Here is a 22,893-nt window from a genome sequence, read left to right as displayed (position 1 = left end):
AGCAACCACCAGCTCACAATACCTCGGTACATCAGACGATGCCTTGCGCCCATTTATTCGTTGAATCTTTTTATCTGGCTCTAGCTAGGAAGAAGATGATTCCGTTCATTTCATTCATGAATGAAAGTATGCCTAAGGTGCAGGGTGGAAAACCTCAGAAGAACAAGTAGCCTGAGGGAATCCGAACAACAACGTCTCTTGACCCAGAGTTTGCATAGACAGACAGCCACATCAGTATTACATCCCACTGCACCACAAGCAAAGATTGGGTTCCTCAAATTGTAGCAACGTGGCTGTTAGTGACTACTAGTGGCAGAGGTACCAGCGAGGTTCAATTGTGGTAGCTTGCGCCATGGTGGCCTGCTATTCTGCGGTGTTTCAAATCCAAAAAAAACGGGTCGGCAAAAAAGATATAAAATGTCAACCTGGCTTGCACAAGGCCAAGTCTGGACCTCGGATTTTAATTTGTGAATGCCTGTGTTGTTGACACATGCCTCAGAGAGGTACTCAGCAAATCATGAAGGGCTCATCAACGGATGGAAGACGCAGCCAGAAAATCAAAGTAAATACCTGGTGAGTCTGCTCCTTCCCTCTCACTCTGATTGATTTTTATTTTATGTTATGCTTTGCTATGCTATGCCTATGACCATGCACAAGTGACGAAGTGTTGCCACCCTCGCCACTTCCCAGACAGCAACATGACAACCAGAAGTCACTGACATCCAGTAAACAGACCTGCGTGCAATCTGGGGGTTCTTCTGAGAACGATGATGGGAAGGGGTGCTCCAAGCAAAGTAGCAGCTCCATAAATGGAACGAGTTGTAAGAGGAAACTTATAATCCAGTCACCTCTGTTGAAAGAGCCGTCTTGCTGTTATAAAGGGATATCTTTTTATAGCGGTCATGCTCGACTAACACCCTTGCACAAAAAAAGGTGGCAATTTGATAAAAAAAGATAAGAATGATGATACTATCATGGTACTGAGTTACTACTACCCTCACCTCTGTTGTCGTGATCACAAAAACCCGAGATTTCTCCCCAACCTAGACACCATAGCACTCCCCAAAATTTCGTAATTCTCTGCTCCCATATGACTTAATCATGTCCGTCCTCATATTGACCAAAAAGTCTAGTCATAATGACAAGCCGAATACATCTCCGAGCTGGTCGGCTTCTTGGGGATCGAATGCGGAAGGGAGGCCTTCACATTCTCCTTTGACTTGTCCGAGGCATCAACAGCGCTGACAGCAGCACTTTTGCTAGCGGTGGTACCGGTAGCAACGATGCTACTATCCTTGGAGGACCGGGTCTGGTCGTTCTGTCAGTGTATTACTTTGACTTGAAGGGGGCGGTTGTGTTTACTGTCTTGGGTGTTGTTGTGGTCTTCTCACCCTCTGCCTGAGCGGCAGGAGGAGTCGTAGACTCGGTCGTCATGTTGGGTGCTTTCTTCGGCTTGAACAAAACAAGATAGGCTGCTAATATTGTGTTGGTTGTGGATAAAGTAGTATTTCCGGTAGACTGGCGACTTTAAGTTGGAAAGACGCCAACTGTTGTGATTCCTGTAGTTGCGATGCCAAAGTCAAAAACAATGTTTGCCTTTCTGCCGTGTGAACGCGTCAAACGAAAAAAGTATCCTCTGCCTTGACAATCAAGAAAAGCCTTGCTTGGCCAAAAGTCCACTTTCAACCCAAAGTCTTGCCTTACTGCCTGGGTCAGGTATTTAACTTCAGAGACAAAGAAAAAAAGTTGACCACCTGCCACCCAAGAGCTTACCCCAGAATCCTAAAACCCCACAAGGCCGGCTAGATACCTACTCTCCAGTCACGAGGTCAGTCCATCTGCTGCGTGACGCTGCTGGCCCCATCGCGAATAAGTTCACCGGACACAAAATAAGGCTACTCACCGAAATCACGCTTCCTAGTGTCACGCCAATGCCAAACAATAGGATTGTCTCTTTTGATCTTGCGCATCTTCTCTTTTTTTGCTCTATCAAAAACCCACACCTGCTTGCTCTGCGGTTTGATACATTCCCAACATCAAAACTTGACCCAACCGCCCTATTCGCCCTGTTCGGATGCATACCATACATCTCCATGAATCGTCTTCCCCAACCGTCCCGTCTATCTTTTTCTATCCCTCTTGATAGTGTATCGTATGTTTTTTTGTATCATGCCAGGTGAAACCCCCAAAGTGAGCGAATGCACAATGAATCGAACCGAGCAAAATACCCCCCAGCCGTCAAACACGCCATGCCATATCACAAATCATTACCAGCACATCATTTACCGGTTGTTGGGATCAGTTGCCAAGTTGTGGATGCTACTACCACGTTAGTCAAAATCTCAAACAGCCGAATGGCCAACAAGAAAGCTCACCTAATATCTTGCCTGTTATCCGGGCTAACTGCCGCAATCCCCTTGACAGCCTCCTCAGTCAAAGGAGTCAATCCCCCAGGTGTCACCCCCGACAAGTCAGTCTTGAACTGTACACTTTTCTCGCCGTTGGCCACGTTTACTGGCCCGCCGCTCGCAACGACGGTCTCTCCGCCAGCAGTAGGCGCGGCCTCCCTCTTCTTTCCTCGGAGCTCATTCAGATGATCGAAATACCCATCTGGCACATCAGTCTGATACTCGCCGCAGAACACGCCAACCTCAAACTCAGTGATCTTGCCTCCGCTCGCCTCAGTGCACGCCGCCTTGAGATCGTCCAAATCTTGGTACACAACCTCATCAGCGTTGATGTGGCGGGCAATATCCTGCCTCGTCTTCTCGTGCGCAATAAGCTCCTGAGGAGAGGCAAGATCGATGCCGTAGATGTGAGGGTACTTGATAGGCGGGGCGCAACTGGCAAAGATGACCTTGCGGGCGCCGGCCTCGCGGGCCATACTGACAATCTCCCTAGATGTGGTACCGCGGACAATGGAGTCGTCCACCAAGCAAACCACGCGGTCCTTGAACTCGGACTCCATGGCGCTGAGCTTGCGGCGGACGCTCTTTTGCCGGGCCTTTTGCCCGGGGAGAATGAAGGTGCGGTAGACGTAACGGTTCTTGATGAAGCCGTTGGAGAAGGGAATCCCGAGTTTGTCCGATACCACCTGCGCGCTGGTGGAGGCAGTTTCTGGGATGGGAATGATGGCGTCGATCTCCTTGATGCCCTCCTCTCCGAGAATCTCCTTGAGCTTGTCCGCCAGCTTGGCACCCATGATCCGTCTGCTCTCGTTGACCGAGATGCCATCCATGACCGCATCTGGACGGGCAAAGTAGACGTACTCGAAGATGTCGGGGGAGTAGGCCTTGATCGGGGTGACCTGGTGGAATTGGGGTTGGCCACCCTTCTGGATGAAAACGGCCTGGCCGGGGAGAATATCCTGGAAGTTCTTGAAGCCCAATTGGCGAAGCGCAATGCTCTCTGACGCAAACATGTAGTCGATGCCACCCTCCTGGGTGGCAGAGGGCCTGGAGCCCATGACAAGGGGGCGGATGCCCCAGCTGTCACGGAAGGCGAGCACACCGAAACCGGCAATCATGGCAACGCCAGCCCAGGCGCCCTGACATCTGTTGTAGGTCTCGGCCAGGGCGTTGAAGATATCGTCGGTGTTCACACGGGCCTTGCCAGTCTCGTTCAAAGCGTTGGCCAAAACGTTGAGCATGAGCTCGCTGTCGGAGTCGGTGTTGACATGACGGTGGGCTTCCTGATCGAGGAACTTGCGCAACTCGGGGGCGTTGATCAGGTTACCATTATGCGCAAAGCAGATACCGTAGGGGGAGTTGACATAAAAAGGTTGGCTCTCAGCGCTCTATGCGCAACCAGGGTGTCAGTTAGGTTAGACAACACCATTGGAACAAGATGATGAACCTACGGAGCTGGTTCCGGCGGTGGGATACCGGAGATGGGCAATGCCCATGTAGCCAGGAAGATCAGCAATGCGCTTGCCATCCTCAAAGACCTTGGCGGCCATGCCATTGCCCTTGCACTGATATATCCTGCCGCCGACGGCGCTGGTGGAGATACCGCAAGCATCTTGGCCGCGATGTTGGAGATAGTACAGAGCCTCGTGTAAGTCGAAGGCGGCGTCAGTGGCCTGCCAGTCGGCGAGGATCAGAGCAAGGATACCGCACATTGTGGCTGCTGTTTCCTATATGTATCGGTATGCGCGCGCAACACACACACTGCGGTCGACGATCGGCAATGGGTGACGACGAAGTTTCCAGCGAAGAATTCGTCGCGGGAAAAAAGCCTATAGGTAATAGAACCGGCAGTCGGAAGTGGAAAGGCTTGACTTTGGCCGAGGAGGAGAGGAGGTCGAGGAGGAGTCGTGGGTTGAGATGATGGGTACGGACACCACACCGAGATCGGGTTCGGCAGGAAAATATCACAAGTCAACAAGGGATCACTGACAAGGCAAGTCCAGAACACTGAGATGTCAACCCCAGAGGTTATCCCCAGACAGAAAGCGACCAACCAGAGGCTGGGAAAAGCAGTGGCAAGCGGAGGACGAGGTCAAGACGAGATCCATATTCTGGAGTCATTTTTTTTTTGCTACAAGAGAGCCGGATAATAGCCCGCAGGGGCTGGCTGGTGGCAGATGATGGAGGGGAAAATTTTTGGAGGGGCACCCATGCGGGGCCGTTTTGATCGTCTTGATTGTGTGCGCGCCGCGCGGGTGGCGCCCCTCTCCAACGAAGAATTGTGAGCTTGGCGGTGCTTATCTTTTCTTATCGGGGCTCACACCTTCCGCTCCATCACCACTCTTGTCGCCGCCAATGTCACCCCAAGAGCACGCGGGTATCTCGATACGCTTCCCGCAGTTTGCCGCAGCTTGCCGCAGCCGAGATAGGAAGTTGAATGCTTGAAAAACTTTGATTCTGACACTTGGGCTCAGCTTGCCAACCCCCACTTGTATCTCGCATATGTAAAGAAGCAAGTTTCTATGTCATGGTTCTCAATTGAAATTTATCAAAAAAAGAATACAAGTGGTAAGAAAATATGAGTTGTCTTGTATACAGTCGGTTTCCATCTTTAATATTCCACCCCATCTTCAGCTCACCGTAAGCTGTGTTACTCCAAAACTCCCATTCCCTGAGATAACCCAATCATTGCTGTAAAGAAGTCCGAAAGATCACAAGAAAAAATCTATCAAGTATATATCGTCCGCTCGAAAAGTAACAATAACATCATTAATGATTACCCATTTTTCTGAGTCATGAGAAGAAAAAAAGATACCCAAAAGCCTCTCCCCAAAACTACCACGTGAACTTCATCAAGGCCGGGTTTAAAAACACAGGCAGGGAGAAATGAGCAACCACGGTGGTCGAGAGAGGGTAGATGGCGTAAAACTCGCCGATGCGCCACTGGTAGGGAAAAACGGTGGTGCCGCAGATCATGAGCGCCGTGCAGAGGAAGCAGTACACAAACGTGAACTTGAACTTGCGGATGATGCGCAGGATTTCGCTGCCGAAGCTCAAGTTTTCGAGTTCCTTTGCCGTGGCGCCCCAGATCATTTCGATTTCGAAAAAGTGGCACAAGATAGCCTGGGCCGTGTGGAGAGAAAGACCGCCCAGGAAGATGGTGAACATTGGAATCCACTTGATACACTCCCAGACTGGAAAGAAGTTAGTGGGCTGCAAGCCGCATGATAAAGCCAAGCAGATGAAAACTTACAGGCACTGAGAAGACCCTTCTCACTCAACCGGTACCGCAGCACGGCCAACCCAACGTTACCAAGACCGTTGAAGACAACCACGATGGAAACATAGATGGCGAACGAATCCAGATAATACTTGTCATACAAGCCATAAAACCATCCGGTGATAAAGTAGTTGGCCAGGGTGATGCACCAGGCTGCAGAAATGGCGTAGTAGGTGCCGACGTAAGCCATAATGGTCATCTTCTTGGGCAGCGGAATGCTCGAGCAGATAAACTCCCGGAAGAGACTAGTGAATGGGCCCCTGACAATCCAGAATCGGAGAGGATGAAACAAAAGCTCGTTGCAGCCAAAGGCATACTTTTCCCAGCGGGCCAGTTCGTCATAGACGGTCAAACTGACACCCTCCTTGAATCCATCGCCGGTGTAAGAGGCGTAGCGAAGCGTGTAGCCGGCGACCTGGAGGCGGAGGGCCATTTCGAAATCTTCCGACACGTGGGCTTCAGACCAATACTTCTCATAGCCGTCTTCATCGGTGTATGCAGTGGCGTCCTGGATAGCTGACCATCTGAGCACAGCGTTGTGTCCGACGAAGGGGCACGCATCGCCAGAGGCAACGGCGTAAGTAATGCACGTGTAAATCAGATAGGTAAAAAATGTGACGCTAGAAGCACAGTCAGCCCTTTGTCTTCATCCTCCCGCCCCGAAATACGACTTACCCTCTCTCGAAGAATGAATTGGTAACGTTCATGACACCGGACTGGAACTGGATGATGGCGACCTCGGGGCTCTGCTCCATCTCACTAACAGCATCCAACAAGCAGTCCTTGGGAACACGAGTATCGGAGTCGATGATCAGAATGTAGTCGCCAACGCGAATGTTGCCATCAGCCCAAGTCCGGCCTTCATCACCATCCAAAACCTCAGCAAGGCACTGGCGGTACGCAACTGTCTCCTGCTCGTTGGTCCACTTAGGACCCCGCTGGATAGCATCGAGCTTGGCTTCCACGAGATTGCTGGTGCGCAGAGCGTAGTTCATGTTGCTGGCCTTCTTGAACTTGCCGCGACGGATAAACTTGAGCTCGCCTTCCTCCTTGGGGTTGGGATTGTGAGGTGGGCGCGCTACCCAGCCGATGTTGTGCTCGTCATAAAAGTCGCGGCGGGCCTGGGCGTCCTCCTCGGATATGAGCTGCATACCGTCGTCGTTGACAAAGATGTTGGCCGATCCACCCTGCATTTCGTATGTGCTAATGGCCGCCTTGAGGGACACAACCGTGGGCTGAATGACAGCATTCAAGCCCTCCTTGTACACGGGCATCTGGATTGTGACATGAGGAAGAGCGTTGGCATCGCGATTGAGCCGGCGGGGTGGCTTTCCGCTGTAGTACTTGCTGTTGTTTGCGACTGCTGAAATGGGGCCAAAGATCTGGAAAAGGTTGCTGACAATTGACTGGAAGAAGAACAGACTGACAAACATCTGCAGTGGGCAGACGGCCAGCAGCGCAAATCTGAGATAGGTACCATCCACTGCAGACTGGTATGCCAATGCTCTCCATCCCAATCCCGAGCATACGATCCAGAGAATCATGGTGAGTGTCACAATGATGGCGCTTTCCAACCTGATGGGCCGTTTCTCAGGAGCACCCTCCAGCTGGTTCGGGTCCAATTCGTCCACATTGACATTTGCCATGTTCTTTTCGTCTTTCTCGTCGTCCTCGCCCTCCTCCCCCCTCCCCCAAATGATCTCAATAAACCTCTGTTCCAGAGTATGAGCCCTGTCCAACAGCTTCTCGGGCTCATCGTCCCACACAACCAGCATCCTGACGTCCTCAATAAAGGCCGCAAAGTGATGCAACTGACCCCTCGGAAGATCCACCATGGAAGGCAAAATCTGGACTCGGAGCCCGTCGGGAAGCGGCACATAGTCGATATCGGTTTTGGTGACGATCGAGTCCATCAACGCCCTCACAACGGGCGTGTTGACCGTCATGGCGCAGCGTACGTTCATTTGGGAGACCATGGCGTACAGCGATTCGGGAATGCCAGCCATCTGGGGGGGGCAGCAGGTGAAGTTGCCCCGGGCCTTCTTCAAAACAACACCTTCGTAGGGATCCATTCCGCTGGCGTACTGTTTCCGGAGTTGCTGCTCGTACAGCCAATTGACCATCATGTCGTTTCGGATTTCCATAATGGTGCCCGTGTCATGGTTCCGCTGGTCACCTGCTGGGAATACCGAGTGTCGAAACGAGGCTCGGGATCTGCTTGGACTTCGTTTGGAGCCTGACCGAACCGTCGCCGCGTCTGGAACAGACAGCATACTCGCCCCGCCGGACGCAACCTGAGGAGTAGCATGTCCAGATGTTGCTTCGGAGGGCGGAGGTGGTTGTCTTCCTCGCGGCTGTATTGGCTGAAGTTGGTGTGCAGTCGGCTTGGTCCCCTGCTTTTTCACACGGCCCCCCTTTACCTTCTCCCCGTCCGTACTCCCTGGCTGATCATCTGGACCCGTCGCAGGCGTAAAGTACGACTGGAACTTCTTCATCTTGCCGGCCTATCTCGTGGTGACAAGAACCAATGGCCCTACCTCCCAAGATGTCAGGGCAAGGCTTTCCCTCTGTTTGGTCTCGAGCACCGGAGTAAAGAGGTCTGACAGTCCGATTAGGTTTCGTCGTAAACACGGATCGAGGTGCGCCAGGAGACCCTCAGGGTGGGGAAGGCAACCCTCGAAGTTCGAACTCGTGGTATGTGAGCAACAAGGTTGGGTTGGATCTTGAGTCAATCCGGACCTCAAAGAGCGAAACGAAGGAAAGGAAAAACAAGTCCAGTGACACTGGAAGGAATGGAGGGGTTGAGCCCTGTATAGGTGCGGGTAGCAATCAAAAGAGAAAACGGAGCAGGGGGTCAAGCTGTGACAGCTCAGCGTACCGCCCATCAACCCTCCCCTTCGTGCACTGATGCCATTGCCAAGGTACCAGGCGTTCCCCAAGACTGGGTTGGCGCCCGCGCTGAAAGGCCTGCTAGCCTATTCTGTCACCACCCCTGTTTATCGTTAAGCGTGGTGTAAATGGAAATACCATGCAGACCAACTATATTTACGCATGGCTTCCCGGGTCGGCTGTGCCCGGCTGCAGTGCTGGCAGAATTGTAACCTAGGTATCGGTTCTACAATTCATCTAGATCGCCTGGTAAAAGTCCAGAGGCAATTATGAACAAGAAGGCAGAATCTAGACATATAAAGCCGGTGGGTACAAGAAAGAGAGACCCTCGCGAGGGATTCTCAAATTGGGTACGGGGTAGCAATCGGCATGGATAGCACGACCCCCATCCACCAAACATCAGCTCGGAAACCAGCTCGTTCCAGCGGATCGACTGGGCAGTGATGCAGCAGGGGTCCATTTGGTGCCTGTGGATCCCATCAAGACGAAAAAATTAAGCTCTGGAAAGATCCGAACAAAGAGTCCACCGATGATCGCTGTCAGCTGGGTCGATCATCTTTAACAGGGCTCATTCATGAGACTCATGAGACAGATGGCGAAGGTATCCTGCCTGTCGGGTCCAGATCAGCGATGAATAACCATACGGCCATGTTTTGTTTGCTGGTAAAATTAAGAGATATGTATTGGCCGCACGCAGCAAGCCACAGCCGGTGGCTGACTGATTGGCGCTCGCAAAACTCGTAAGGCTTAACAGTTTTCTGATAGTTGCTAGGCTGGCTGCCAAATTTGGACTAGGAAAAAGGGGGGCCCTGGCCAGGCGCTGGGCACTGAGATTAGCGTGGGAGCAATGGTGAATTCTCGAGCGCACTTTTCTGGGTTCCAGTGGGGAGCTGAACTCGATGTTAGAAGCCGCCGAGATTGCGGTGATGATAATGGGCCCAAACTGGGTGCTTTGATAATTCCACTCTACAAGAAAACAGGAATGTTCTGGTGAGGCTCAGAATGAAGCCATCGTTTTTTGTTTTGCTCCGGACAGGGGCGAGCTTTTGTGAAGATGGCCGATACGAAGACCGAGAGTCCGTTGTCGCATTACTGCAATGCATGTCCTTCGGCTCAGCACTTGGCATTCAAGGCGGAATAATCGCTGTTGTTGGCAACGATGGTGACAGTTGTTGGTACTGCGGTAGATTGATAAACGCAAAGATGAACCAGGCACTGAGGCGTGTCCCTTCAAGCGCCGTTTTGCCAGGTTGTGAATATTGATTCTGTCTTTTGAAAAGGGGCATTGACAGCCACCAATCTTGCATGCTCAAGCTTTCCATGCCTGCGCTCGAGCGGTTCAGCTGTCTTCACCCCTGCTTCACAACGCCTCTTGTGGTTTGAAAAGCCACGGCAGCACTGGTACCACTTCGCGATAGCCGCATTTCCAAGCCAGTGTGCTCAGATACCGTCTACTGCAGCTTTGGAATGCGGTGTGCATGGGTCCATGGCGCCTTGCGATAAGCTCGGATTTGTGAGTGTTGTTCAGGTTGGGACTGAGGTGAGATCCGTCTCTACAAGCACAGTGCCTGGATAAGAGCTGCCGTAGTGTACGGTGATGGGAAGGCTTGAGGCCAGTAAACAATGAGTGTATCGCTGTACAATTATCGTCAACTGTTAGGAGCTTTGTAGTCTGGAGTCCCATGCACCAGGTAGGTAACTACCGATTAATCAATATGATCGACGGCAAACCGACTAGGGATAAAGATAGTAACCTGGATGGCAAGGATACGTGCTGGCTTGTTAAACGGATCGCCGACAGGGAGAGCGTTTGCTCCTTGCCAAAACGGACTACTCCCGCAGATAAACGGCAGACAAATATCGGGAAAATTAGCGATAAAGCAAGGCTTTTCCAATTCAAGTTGCTGAAGGTCTCGGCTTTGATTTGCTGACTTCCGAGTGAGTGAGTTTCGGTCCATCGAGTGATGCGGTGCGTGTTACCATGCTGCCAAATTCTGCAGGTGAGGAAGAGCTGACAGGACCTGGTTGCCAGGTTGACCAATCACGGAGGGACAGCATTCTCATGCCGGCAACAAATATTCTCGTATCGGCAGGATTCATCGACGGCTCTGGGTCCAACAACATGGCATTCGACCTGCACGGTAAGCTGTTTGCGGGTAAAGGATTGTGTCCAGTAAGCTGATAAGTACCAAATCTCTGCTGTGTAACCACATGAGCAAGATGAACGGTGATGGATATCGACTGTGGCGTTGCTTAACTCCCAGTTGATTCAGATTTTGGGAGCGGTTGTTGATGAGAAGATTTAGTCGATTTGATACGAGAGGCACAGAGGCTTTCAATGCCAGGTGAGAATGGCGGGTAGTGTATCCTGAATTGACAACGCTAACCCAAATGTCCCTTTAGAACCTTTCGTTCAAGATTGATCTCTGTAGGCATGGTCTACAAATCACATGTTGGCCCTTCCGCGCGATCAAGTAAGAGGAGATATCCATCTGTTTTGGACATACCTGACGGAGGGGGGTATCCAGCCCAGCATATTACTGGACCTGCTCTAGCCATGACTTATCGTTGGCAACATAACACAAGGTAAGGAAGAACTGTACCATGATGCAGTGAATCAGAGTGGTGCGGTGAAGAATTCAAGAGACTCGGTCATGTGCCACAATCAAGACATGGGGTTTCGTAGGGGGGGCCAAGTTCGAAGCTTCGACGCGCAGAACAACGTGGATTGTTCCTGGCGCCAGGACGATCGTGGTTCTAGGGGACGCCTCACTGGGGAAAGGATGTTCCAGACTGCCGGGTCTCGAAAAACTCAATATGAATAGTAGGTTCCCGTACCAACAACTAGGCATGAGCTATGAGGGGTAGATTTCCCAAGGTACGTAACAGCTGTACGCAACAGCAATGTTCCTCCGGGGCATGAGCCACGTGCCCCGGCAGAGATTTTTGCGTCTAATCCATCATAATCTTGAAGATATCTCTCAATGGCGTTCAGATCCAGCAAAGTCGCAAACGTCACATGCCCAGGTGCAGCAACGGTCGTGATAGTGACGTGGGCAAATACCCCGCCAATCCTTAGCAGTTGGCCAAGGTGGGGTTGTTTTAGCTGCTCCTGCATCCCGGTGATGGGGTCGTTTACCCAGAGTGGGGTCCCTACCGGGGTTGGCTGGCTCCTCCTCCAAACAACGGTTCGTTCTACCTGGAAGCTACAAGCGTTGCTTGGTGTACACGTCAAACTGGCATCAACTTATATCATCTTGCCAGAAGTTACATTCACGGCTTGATAATGGCACATCTATCCATTCCTCTTGAGTGATCCGTTTCTCCTTTTCCCCTGTTATTGTCTTTGTGCGTTCCCTCCCTGTGCCTTGCCTGCAACTCCTCGATCTCCCGTTCCGATTCCGGGTCTTTGAGAACCCTCCTGGTCACCGCATCATCGCTATCGCGCCGATATCATCATTGAACCCGACACCACCCCTTTTCCTTCCCCTGAGTGCGATCTATCACAATGGCTGTCTTTGTTGAATTGGACGACGAGGACATCGAGTCCCAAAGAGATGGGCAGGTGTGGAATGCCACTGAAGCTCAAGCTCACCAGGCGAAAGGTGTTAGCACAGATAAGAAGGACAACCAGGAGGCTCATGAGTATGCCGTCAAGGAGGTTCTGAATCAGGACCACCTTATGACCAAGGCTTTGGGATGTTATCCGTAGGCCGGCAATCACCCTTTCTTTTCAATCTTTTCAAACACGTCGTCCTTTCAAGACCATCACCAACCCTTCCCCTCGGCGGCGTATCGAGGGGGGTGAGGAAGTACTGACTGGTTCCAGGATCGCGCAATCAGTGGCCAGGAACCTGGACTTGAACTCCCTCGATAGCCTCTCCCGCACATGCCACATATTACATAGCGCTCTGCTGCAGGATCGCAGAGGACTGATCAACTCGTCGCTTCGATGCTCTCTCGAAGACGTCACTGTTGACCCGCAAGACACACTACGCTTTCGAGCGCGCTCTGCCAACTGGTACTACGGGCAAGATTCCTCCGCAAGGACGGATTTCCAGGGCAAATCAGGGCAATGTGCACGAGACATGGTGGGACCTTGTCGACGATGTGGGACAATCGTTTGCAGGGTGAGTTCGCAAAGCTTGATCTTAACCGCTGCAACAACCCCCTAACTGTATCAATACCAGAATTGCGCTATCAAACCACCTGCTCAGATCGTGCTCCGAGATCGACATCGGCGTCTCTGCACCAAATGCGTCATGGCACCCTTAGGTCAGCTTGTCAAGCCCCCAATGTGCCCCGAGGTCCGCATCGATTCGGATGATATGCAGCGCGCCATCTGCCAATGCGGCTCCTCTGGAGTCTGGCTGTGTTTCCCGTGCGGAAGGTCTATCAGAAACGACGATAACACTTACCAAAGGTATAGTTGGCACACGCTCCCGTCACATATTCCACATGCTAACACATGTTTTCCGTGGCAGCGTCTGGAAGTGGCGCAACCAATACACCGATGTCCTCAGTGGTTTAGGAACGGGTATCGGTGATGGTGATCGCGGGGTCCAGTGCGGTCGTAACTCGCAGTGTTGCGGCGCCCGTGAGGTTGAGCAGGAAACGGACTACGATGCCGAGGCCGCTCGGGAGGCGGCAGACCAGCAGCTTCAACAGGACCGGCTTCGCGCAGGGCTCGGTTCTAGAAGTGATAGCAGTGCTTCTACTTCGACGATGGCGTCGGGTCTATCTGCTGCCAGCAATGCTAGTCTCAGTAGCTTGGCTAGCAATGCGACAGGCGGCTCGGGTTCTAATACTTTGGGGGGACTTTTGAGCTCAGGGTCAGACCACATGCGCAGGACGCCATCCCCAGCTATGAAGGTTGGGTACGTGAGACACGAAGTCGAGGGTATCGGGGGCGTTATGAAGAAGATCTCGGTCAAAAGGGTCAAGGTTGGGGCTTGCGTGCCAGAATGGGACGAGGAGAGGCTGAAGGGTGAGGTATTGGGAAGGGAGGTTCAAGGTAAGAGGAGGAGTTGGTGTGGATGGTGCTCGCGAGTCATTCCTGGGCAGGGTGATTACGAGCTGGACAGGCATGGGACCAGCGATTGGAAGGATGAGGACAGTATTAGTTCTTGGAAGGGTAAAAATAAGGGCAAGGGGAAGGAGGCAGCATAAAAAGGGGGCATTACTGCGTTGTTAATTTAGAGACTGGGATATTTATATATCAGCGCTGTCATTGGGGGAAGGGCGGCGGTGGTGCACAGGGTGAGATTGACAGTACCTCTCTCTACAGGTGGTAGTATCCAGCGCGGCAAGTGATTCAGCACCCAGGGGAGGCACATTGGTACAAAGTATATTTACTGAATTATACAAATTTGATTCAGCACGATGACAGCCGTGGCCGAGCTGCTCATTTGAACATTTTTGTGCTTGTTTTTACAACTGCCTGCGCCCTGGGGTATGTTTTGCTTGCTCGTCCATCCACCCATCAACCCACTCAACCCGTATTGTGGTATCAAAGGTTCGTCGTCTCCGCGTTTCTATGATTCCCAGAAAAGGTGAAGCCTCCTTTTTTGTATATCCCCAACCAAGAGAGAGAGAGAGAGAGAGAGAGAGTCATGTGATGTGTCCTTATCGTACAGAAATGCTATTTCCCCTTCCTTCCATTCCCCTCCTCCCAATGAGACAAACATTCCGTCAAGATACCCTTTTTCGAAACCGGCTCCTCGCTTTCTTTGTATATACACCCCTTGATTTTGCTTTGATTTTGCCTTGATCCAGGCTTTCAAATCTCTCCCCTCATCAACATCTCCATCCTCCTCTTCCTCTCCTCCTTGGCCTGCCTCTTCTTGGGACCCCACCTCTCCCTCGCCGCCGCGTGAGGCTCGACGTGAACTTTGTCTCTGTGCTCCTTGCCGGCCTGGACGCACATCATGACGAACATGACGCTGCAGCCAAACTGCCTCGCCAGGTTCAAGACTGAGTTCTTTATCGGGTCGGCAAGACGCAGCCGGCGCATCTCCTCGACGTCCTCTTTTGTGAGGGAGTGGTTCTTGGGGGCCGTGGCGGGGGACCGGTCGTCGAAAATGGTGGGGAGGGAGGAGACGTCTACCGGCTGGGAGGCAAAGTTTGTGGTGACGGAGGAGGAGAAGAGATTCTTGGCGAGGGTGGCGCGGCGGCGGGGGTCGGATTTGGGGAGGAACTTGAAGGGGGTCTGGAAGACGGAGGGGGCGGAGGAGGGGGGGTTGAAGATTAGGGTTGTTGATCCTGTCTGGGATGATGTTGGTGGGTTGGAGAGGAAGGAGGGGTGGGGGGGGATGTTGAGGGAGGCTTTGTGGCGGGCGCGGGTGGACTTTTGGCGGGTTTGTTGCTGGTTACTTGGGAGGGGGAGGAGTCGTGATGTGGAAGGGGTGGTGGTCTTGAGGAGACAGCAGCAGCGAGCTGCTGGGCGGGAGAGGGTTGCTTCCATTTTGACGGAGGGTTAGACTGAAATGACCGACAAGAGAAAGTGGGTGGACGTCGTCGGGAATGGGGTCGGAGGTGTGGTGGCTATGTCGTGCGGCGGCGGTCCCCTCTCCTCCTTCTCATCGGCCGGGTAGCTGGGCGATTTGGAGTCGCGATAACTTTTTCTGAGCCTGGCAGCTGTTGGAAGCTCGGTCACGTGGTTCAATTGAGCTTTTGGGTCGCCGGAGGTCAGTGCTTTGGGCTTGGCTCGACGGCTTGGGACGGTTCAACCAATCACCACTGAGCCCGGGTCGATCTCCACCATTCCCCCAGACCCGGGCCCGGGGTGGAGTAAGCCGGCTCCGGTCGACCCTGCTCCGAGACCGCCGGACTGTCAGTCACGGGAGCGGTTTGCTTGGGATATGTAACTGGGGCCCAGATATTCGACAAAGCAAACAAGCCCAAGAATAGAGTCTCGACTCGGCATTAGTCTTTAGCTAGGCATCCTAGCAATTTCACTTGGTGACGTATCCCACTTACACTATGTTCAACATCGGTCAGCTTCATCTCCCAGAACAGCGCTGTCGCAAGTCTGAAGAGACCTGGATTTTATGATGTTACCTGCCAGGCAGAACCCATGAAGTAAAACGCTATACGTGCCCCAGTGGTTAAAGACAACAGCTACGTAAGCCACTCGCGTGGTTGCGGCGCCGAGCATACCGAGACCCTGATTTGTGTGATGCCTGGTCGCATAGAGAATTAAAGCAAAAGGAAATGACCGTCCGCGAAGCTGGCGCGGCGGCTGACAGGGGGGGAATGTCAGTACCCTTACGAAGATGTTCAGATAGCACCTGTTGAACGTGACATTTGGTACACAGTTCGCAGACTTCCAGAAAACATCTGGTCCCTCAATTTATGTGCGCCTTACTCCTGACGGGAAGGATCACCTGCCTCACTGTACACGGGAATTCTTTGGGCTGTAGTTGATACGAACGGCTCATCTCAGGGGTATTGGTTTCATCCCTTCAAAAATAGTCCGGCCAGCTCGTCTGAGAGTGCCGTATCTCAATGTGACTGGTGAGGGGCACATCAGGCTATCACCATCACCTTATATCCAGCCACCATTGTTTACCCTCTATCGGCTGATGTAAGTCCGCAAACATTACAACAAAGATAATACTAGTGATCCAGCATTTCAAAATCTCAACAAAAAGACCCAAATAAAAGCAACCAGCTTGTAAGCTGCCTGACTGTGACTGCCCCTTGTCGGTCACAACCCCACCATTGGGAAGCTTGGGCAGAGACAGTGACTTATGCAACACAATGGCTGGATCGCACCAATCGCTTGCCGTCCCTGTGTCTTTGAATCTCGCACATGTCGCAGAGACAGACAAATCGGGCATGCCCGGTTCCAGCTTGAGCTCCTCTTCCCTTCTCACGGACAGTTAGGGGTCGAGGGTCGAGGGATCAAAGAAGGAGGGGTCTCTGCTCGTCCATCAGCCGGGAAACTTGGCCTAGCGGGCTTTTGCCCACTCAACATCACTTGACTTTGTCACGCCAAAAACCTGTTAAACATCATGTACCGAGTCTTCCAGTTCCTGCTTTGGCTGGTGCCGAGCCGCCGCCACGGCCATGCACAGCAGTCTGGTCAGGGGTGGCCTCAATGCTCGCTCACTGACTGACTGCACGAAGGGTAGATTACTAGAAGGAAAGGGAGGGGATAGCTTAAAAGGGTCGGACGGTCGGCGCATTTGTATGATACAAAAAGTCCAAATAGATATGCCCATCACATCCCTCTCGGACCCAAAACAAGAAGGAAGACACATTCCTCCAGGTTCCAATCAGATCTTGGCAGCGCCGGCGTGGGACGGCATTACGTCTTAAAACCCCGGTCCGGCTCTCCCCTCCTTTTTGTGTAGACTCGTCGAGCTCAAGCATCGTCATTCCCTGCTGATCACGATTTGAGCGCACCTCGGCAACCGCCCGACATCACAATCCCCAAGACTCACAAAACAAAGGCAAAAGGCCCAGGCCCGACGACGAGGACAACCCGTCAGCCCTTGAACTTGTTTCCCGTCCCGTCCGCTAAAAACATCTTTTGCGCCCACCCGACATTTCAAATAGAAGCTGCCCAAACCTCCAGCTCTCGTTGCTGCTCTCGCAACCCGCACGGTAGCATAGCAGCATAGCAACGGGTCGACGGGAGCAGAGTTGGGCCCGAATGCGCCGCGCCAGATAATTCCAGACGCTCCAGACTCCCTCGTCTTGCTCAGCTGTTTCTTTCTGCGTCGCACCGCCGGCCGTGATCAGGTATGACCGCATCCCCATCTCCTGTCTCCTGCTCCATTGGTCTCGTCGGCGGAGACCATTTCACAATCGATATACTCGCGGCGAATCGGGAAATTCGCATTGCTCACAGGCCGTCTCTTTTTTTATCGCGACACTTGCTTTTTACCCCCACCGCAACGTTCTGCCGAGATTGACAAAATTTCAATAACCACGTATTCAGACGACTTGCTGAGGCTGTGTTTTGCTAACGTCCTGGTTTGGCGTTGCATCCAGATTCTCAGAGAAGACTTGGAAGCTTTATCGAACGAATCCACCAAGGTCCCTGACTCCACCAAGCAGCCATCCCACTGGGATTGATCCACCTGGTGCTCCCCCGTTTAACCTGCCAACAGCCCCGAATCGCGACCAACTTCGACCTGCGCTTCATTCTCCAAACTCTCTACGAACTGCAAGACGAAACTCGCAAAATCGCAACCATGGCCGGAGCTTCAGCAACCATCTCTACTGAGGAACCCGTCCCTTTTCACACTCAACCCATCCCAAGCTCAAACGATGCGAGCCCGCGCGCGGATGGAGATGAGAAGAAGACCAAGAAGCGCGGTCTCTTTGGGTTCGGCAAGAAAAAAGTAGAAGACGTCATCAAATCGACCTCCAAAACAGTCGCATCACCGTCTACTAATGAAACAACTTCCTCGCCAACAAGACGAACCGCTGCCTCTCCTATCCGCACAGAACACACCCATTACACCCCGTCCTCTCCCAGCCGACCCTTCGCCTCTTCTCCACGTCTTGCGTCCCCAGCGGGCAGCCAGATCTTTGAGCGCAACGTCCAAGAGTCCGCCGTCGCGCTCCCAACCTCCCCTGCGATCCCCTCCCATATTCAGACCGAGAACTACATCCCGCCCGTCCTTGACGCCTCCTCCGAAGCCATCACAGACACCCACCTTAACCCAGATAGTGTCGAGATCATCACACACGCCTCCCATCAGCCCGCCGCCGTAACCGTCACCGGCGGCGGCGGCGGCTACAACGAGCCAACATGGGTCGACGAGCTCGCGGCCTTCTCCCTTGACCGAGGCAACAGCCCCACCAACCCCGACAGCGCAAGCAACTACGGCAGTCTTGACACGACTGACGTCCGCAGGTTGTCATTCATCTCGTTTGCGGATGTAGTACAAGCCGAGCAGCAGTCTTTTGGCGGAGTAGCCGGCAGCAGGGAGAGCATGCACATCCCCGGACTGACCTCGTTAACCTCGCTCAACAACAACGCCAACCGGTCGCCTTCCCCAATCAGGTCGCCGGTGTCGTCATCAGCGGGTGATCCGGGCAGTAAGAGTGGAAGTGTGAAGGGGTTGGAGCTCAGCCCGGCGAGGAAGCCGCTCGGTAGCCCGACGAGTTTGATGGGACATAGCATCCCGCCTTTGGGGTTGAGTGCGGCGGGGGGGCCGACCGTGAGCGGGGAGTTGAGTATTGAGACGATGAGCCAGGCGTTGAGGAGGACAGGGAGTGGGGATTTGAGGGGGGGGTTGATGGTGGGGGCTAGTTTGCCGCAAAGTCCGGTTTAATCTCTCTTTATTTCTCTTTTTTTTTTTTTTTTTTTCCATGCTTTGCAGTTTTTGATATCCATGTCGTTTTTGTTTTGGTTTCTTGAAAGAAAGGGTGTTTGATGAGAATTTTGATCAAGAAGAACTTGTGGTTTGTGTCGTTTTCTATTCGATTACTACTACTCCCTTTGGACGTTTGGTATGTTGATGGGGTTTGGTGTTTGGTGTGTGTGTGTAACCAAGTTGAATACCACTTTTTGTCCCCCTTTGCTTCGTTTCTCTTTTTTCTTGCTTCGGTTCTTTCTGGAGAAGGGTTAAGCAAGATTGGGTTGATGTGGAGGATCGAGAAAGATGTCCAACAGAAGGGAGTATGTTTATTTGTTGCAGGTTATGAGCAGGATGTTTTCTTATTTTATTATTATTGATATCTTTTTATCCTTTTATTGATACGAAATATTATCCGGTCAAAGGGGGTGTAAGTAGAAAGCAGGCAGACTTGTACTCTGTTTTATTTGCTATCGAGATCCCTTTGCTGTGTGAAGTTCCCCGTTTCGTCCATTTATTATGGGTTTTGTTGAGTAATTCGCCGCCTGGGTTGTTGATATCATGGCGCCTTCTCTTCCCCGAAGTGGATGTGAACCGCCGAGGGTGAGTTATGACAGCGAGAGGGGCTAATGAAACTTCAAAGATCGTCAGCTAAGAGCTCAAGGAATGAAGAGCTGTGTGCGTGGTTAGGCAACCTACCCATGTACTCTGCCGATACTTAGATACGAGCTCGAGGTTGTCCATAATAGTGATCATAAACAGGACACTCCAGTCCGGCTAGCCTTCTTCCTATTTCAATGTTCTGTCGGGTGATTTCATCCGCCATGCGCTGATCCTTTTCCTCCAGGCCTGCCAGCTTTTGCTGCCTCGCCCCTATCCTGGCTTTGGTCTCTTTGATGACCTGGTCCTCCTCGTTGTATGTGCTGTCTGTGACGTGGGCGGGTACTCACGGGACTGCTGCAGTACCTCGTTGACTTGACGGCCTGGTTCGAGCTGATGGATCTGTTGAATCTTCTAGGCCTCGACTTGTGGTACCTCTTGCGGTCTTTGTGCTTGTAAATCTGAAGAGTCTCAACCGAAGTCCCCATTCCACGCCGCGGAGGGTTACTCTCGCGGTGAGGGCAGATCCCTTGGTGCTAGTTGTGGTGGTGGACGCCAATATCGCCATGGTTGTGAGTGAGGTAGTGAGTGGTGCAGTGAATTGCTGGTCCTGGTCAAGCTGTGTATAGTAGACCAGAACTGATCGCTGGTCGTAACGCAAATCAGGAGAGAAACCTCAGATCCCGATAATGCCCAAGGCCCCCATGCTGTGCCAAACTGACTGCTACGCCAGGGGACTCTGCTTCAAGGCATCAAAAGCTGGGTATGAAGCTTCAGATTATGTGGCTGAAGGATTGTTCAAAATCTATCTTCTCACCTCCAATATGCTATGAGCTCATAGACATTTAGCTGTCTTCGCGGGTAGAAGGGGGAGAAAATGAACGCCTAGGTATCTGCTCTACCGCCTTCTGTTGTGTCGAGGTACAAGGTTCAACCTTGGGGAGATGAACCCCTTCAGATGAGGTTGCTCTTTTTAACCTGGAGCTGCTTACCTTTATGGGTCAGACCTTCACCGGCTTTTGACTGTGAGCATCACAGTTCGTGACAATGGAGTAGTTGTCTTATATAATGGTGAACTTTACGTGAGACAATCTGGTTACCGCCCTTCTCCTAGCGAGACTGCTTTTGGCTTCAGGGCCGAATGCAGTCACTGCGGGAGATACATTCTTCGCCTGCGCACCCAATGGAGGTGCCCGAGACGGCAATGAGTGTTTGGGCCACGAACGAGGCAAAAGCAACACCGCACCTCAATCGCTTATCTTATTTTTACTTTATTTGGAAATACCAGAAGCATCTTACTCACAAACATATCGCAAGTTAATTTTGACTTAATAGTGAGCAACCATATCACCGAATGCATCCGCGCTTCTACCTATCGCGAAAACGTCCGTAGTAATAACTATTTTTCTTCACAGTAATCGATTTTCTGACCGTGACAGCAATAGTTTTTTCCAGAGGTCTGTTCAAGACCTTTTTCCTTTTTTCTTTTTTTTCACATGTGGGTGATATATCTTCTAGATTTGAACTTTTTTTACTAGAATCAAGAACAAACAACAGAGTCTTATTTACAGGTCCAACTTTACTATGCTCCATAGCTTATCTCCTCCAGAAAAGCTTGCTGGCATATCTTTTACATATCGTCACATATCCTGTGTCTTTTATATTTTCAGTTTGAAGCTCTTGAAAATGCTGCTTATCCTTGGGATTTTGCAAAACCATTCCAAAGCTTCAATCTTAGATCTATGAGCCTACGGATAATTCTCTGCATCATGACTTGAATACTTGAGACCTAACACCTTTCGTCGTGGTATTTACTTGTATTTTACCACGCTATTTTGCAAATAGCAGTGAGCTGTTGATAGACATCAATTCCATATCATTTTAAAAATATAAGATTTTCCAAACTAACATGTTCAATATTGAGTTTAGATAGAAAAGCTAATGCCATCGGCAAAGTGTATCTGCTTAGATGCTTAAAGAAGAAAGCATAATATAAGCTTAGATGAATAACTAAGCGGCTCGAGACGGAAAAAAAAGGATTAGCAGACGCATTGAAATTTTTATTTAAATAATTCCCAAATAAATATTAAGCAGCTCCAAACAGTTAGCTAAATAATTTGAATCGTCTCCAAACAGCTGACCAAATATGCAAAACGCCCGCAAACGGGTTAAGTAAATATGACAGGCATTTCCGAATAGCTAAATAAATATTCAAAACGTTTGCAAACGGTTAACTAAATATGCATAAAGTCTGGAAATATTTAAGTAAATATGCAAAAACATCTGTAAATGGTTAAAACGACATGGGCTTGTATAACTTCATAAAGTATAGTGGTTCACCATATTAGAATACCAATGTTTAACAGCAGACCAACTTATGTTGTTTATTTTGCAAAGATAAGTCCATTAAAGATCACTCACTTTATGCTCTGGAATGTGGCGTTGGGCACTGGAATACAACCCCCCCCCCCCTACTCTCACCCGCTCCCCTTCCTCGCTGTAGCATTATTCATCATCGCTTGCTCTCGAGCGCAACAGCAGCAATTCCACTCGAGCGACTTTGTGGACCAGAGTACTCTATCAGAGACCTCTCCCACTCTTGCTTTCCAGTTCACCGACCCGAACAATACCACATCCTTCTTGTCTTCTTGGCCGACTATCCTGCTCCATGAGAAGGTAACTGCCCTAGGTTTGCTTCTCCCTATGCGCTAGCATTGTTCATCAACAGCATCACATCTTTTCCGTCTGCCCTCGACTGCGGTAGCAGCAATCTCACTCGATCGAGAGCGTGCGGTCCCGAGTACCACAGTAGATAGTCCTTCATCCCAGCTTTATTTATTATCTAGGTATATCAGCGGCTGCAACCGAAACACCAGCGGCTGCAATCGAAATATTAACTATCATCAATCGGAGAAGAAAAGGGAAGTCTCCGGCTGTGTTTTCTTAATGTCTCTTTCTTTCCTCTTCCCTTTGCCGTCAACCTGACAGCTAAGCAGCTGCAGATGAAATTCATCTGGAAAAATCGAAGAGGCAGGAGCAGTAGAATTGTCTTTAGAAAAGCTACCTAGTAAGGTTAATACTAGCATCCGTCAAGAGTTTCTTCAAATTCTTTGTTGCATTTCACTGGGTGTGTTGTCTTGATGCCATAATGCTCTTGCTGCTGAAGCGGCTGCAACCGAATCTATTAATTCTCCGCAGCCAAAAGCGTGAGAATAACGGGGAGGGCATCATTGTATCGTAAGCTTATCGTCCGCAATCGCAGCTTATCGCCTGCAATCGAAAAGCGAAAAGGGGGCATTATTTACATTTTCTTCCACAGTCGCCGAGGCAACGAACGGCTGCAATCGCTATAATGAATAAGTTAATAAAAGCTCAGATGAAGTGTTGAGCGGCTGGAGTC

The 22,893-nt window shown here is 51.2% G+C and overlaps 6 protein-coding genes across 6 annotated transcripts; 2 read left to right on the top strand and 4 right to left on the bottom strand.

The window, feature by feature from the left end:
• Nucleotides 1–895: 895 nt before the first annotated feature.
• On the bottom strand, nucleotides 896–1,434 carry QC764_210185 (uncharacterized protein; the record flags this gene model as incomplete). Its single annotated transcript, XM_062944728.1, has 2 exons — nucleotides 896–1,309; nucleotides 1,363–1,434. The coding sequence occupies 2 exons, from the start codon at nucleotides 1,432–1,434 to the stop codon at nucleotides 1,130–1,132; spliced, it is 252 nt and encodes an 83-aa protein (XP_062803582.1). The 3' UTR covers nucleotides 896–1,129.
• Nucleotides 1,435–2,282: 848 nt separating this feature from the next.
• ADE4 (amidophosphoribosyltransferase) lies at nucleotides 2,283–4,120 on the bottom strand (the record flags this gene model as incomplete). The annotated part of the gene is made up of 3 exons (XM_062944727.1): nucleotides 2,283–2,319; nucleotides 2,376–3,796; nucleotides 3,860–4,120. The coding sequence occupies 3 exons, from the start codon at nucleotides 4,118–4,120 to the stop codon at nucleotides 2,283–2,285; spliced, it is 1,719 nt and encodes a 572-aa protein (XP_062803581.1).
• A 1,123-nt stretch (nucleotides 4,121–5,243) lies between these two features.
• QC764_210170 (uncharacterized protein) lies at nucleotides 5,244–10,602 on the bottom strand (the record flags this gene model as incomplete). The annotated part of the gene is made up of 5 exons (XM_062944726.1): nucleotides 10,558–10,602; nucleotides 10,332–10,508; nucleotides 6,364–10,276; nucleotides 5,662–6,308; nucleotides 5,244–5,602 (listed from the first exon to the last, which is right to left on the bottom strand). The coding sequence occupies exons 3-5, from the start codon at nucleotides 8,181–8,183 to the stop codon at nucleotides 5,244–5,246; spliced, it is 2,826 nt and encodes a 941-aa protein (XP_062803580.1). The 5' UTR covers nucleotides 8,184–10,276; nucleotides 10,332–10,508; nucleotides 10,558–10,602.
• Nucleotides 10,603–11,743: 1,141 nt separating this feature from the next.
• On the top strand, nucleotides 11,744–13,925 carry QC764_210160 (uncharacterized protein). The gene is made up of 4 exons (XM_062944725.1): nucleotides 11,744–12,285; nucleotides 12,407–12,707; nucleotides 12,768–13,000; nucleotides 13,062–13,925. Exons 1-4 carry the CDS (start codon nucleotides 12,086–12,088, stop codon nucleotides 13,744–13,746), a joined length of 1,419 nt encoding a protein of 472 aa, XP_062803579.1. The 5' UTR covers nucleotides 11,744–12,085; the 3' UTR covers nucleotides 13,747–13,925.
• A 431-nt stretch (nucleotides 13,926–14,356) lies between these two features.
• On the bottom strand, nucleotides 14,357–15,040 carry QC764_210150 (uncharacterized protein; the record flags this gene model as incomplete). The annotated part of the gene is made up of 1 exon (XM_062944724.1): nucleotides 14,357–15,040. One exon carries the CDS (start codon nucleotides 15,038–15,040, stop codon nucleotides 14,357–14,359), a length of 684 nt encoding a protein of 227 aa, XP_062803578.1.
• Nucleotides 15,041–16,794: 1,754 nt separating this feature from the next.
• QC764_210140 (uncharacterized protein) lies at nucleotides 16,795–18,869 on the top strand (the record flags this gene model as incomplete). Its single annotated transcript, XM_062944723.1, has 3 exons — nucleotides 16,795–16,892; nucleotides 17,205–17,325; nucleotides 17,697–18,869. The coding sequence occupies 3 exons, from the start codon at nucleotides 16,795–16,797 to the stop codon at nucleotides 18,867–18,869; spliced, it is 1,392 nt and encodes a 463-aa protein (XP_062803577.1).
• Nucleotides 18,870–22,893: the final 4,024 nt, after the last annotated feature.

The sequence above is a fragment of the Podospora pseudoanserina genome, chromosome 2 (genome assembly GCF_035222485.1).
Source record: "Podospora pseudoanserina strain CBS 124.78 chromosome 2, whole genome shotgun sequence".
NCBI lineage: Eukaryota > Fungi > Ascomycota > Sordariomycetes > Sordariales > Podosporaceae > Podospora > Podospora pseudoanserina.
This window is presented reverse-complemented; position numbering and strand designations above follow the sequence as displayed.

Coding starts and splice junctions, on each gene's coding strand:
- QC764_210160 (XM_062944725.1), top strand. CDS start 12,086: ATGGCTGTCTTTGTTGAATTGGACGACGAGGACATCGAGTCCCAAAGA. Junction 12,708..12,767: donor GTGGGACAATCGTTTGCAGG/GTGAGTTCGCAA, acceptor TATCAATACCAG/AATTGCGCTATCAAACCACC. Junction 13,001..13,061: donor GACGATAACACTTACCAAAG/GTATAGTTGGCA, acceptor TTTCCGTGGCAG/CGTCTGGAAGTGGCGCAACC.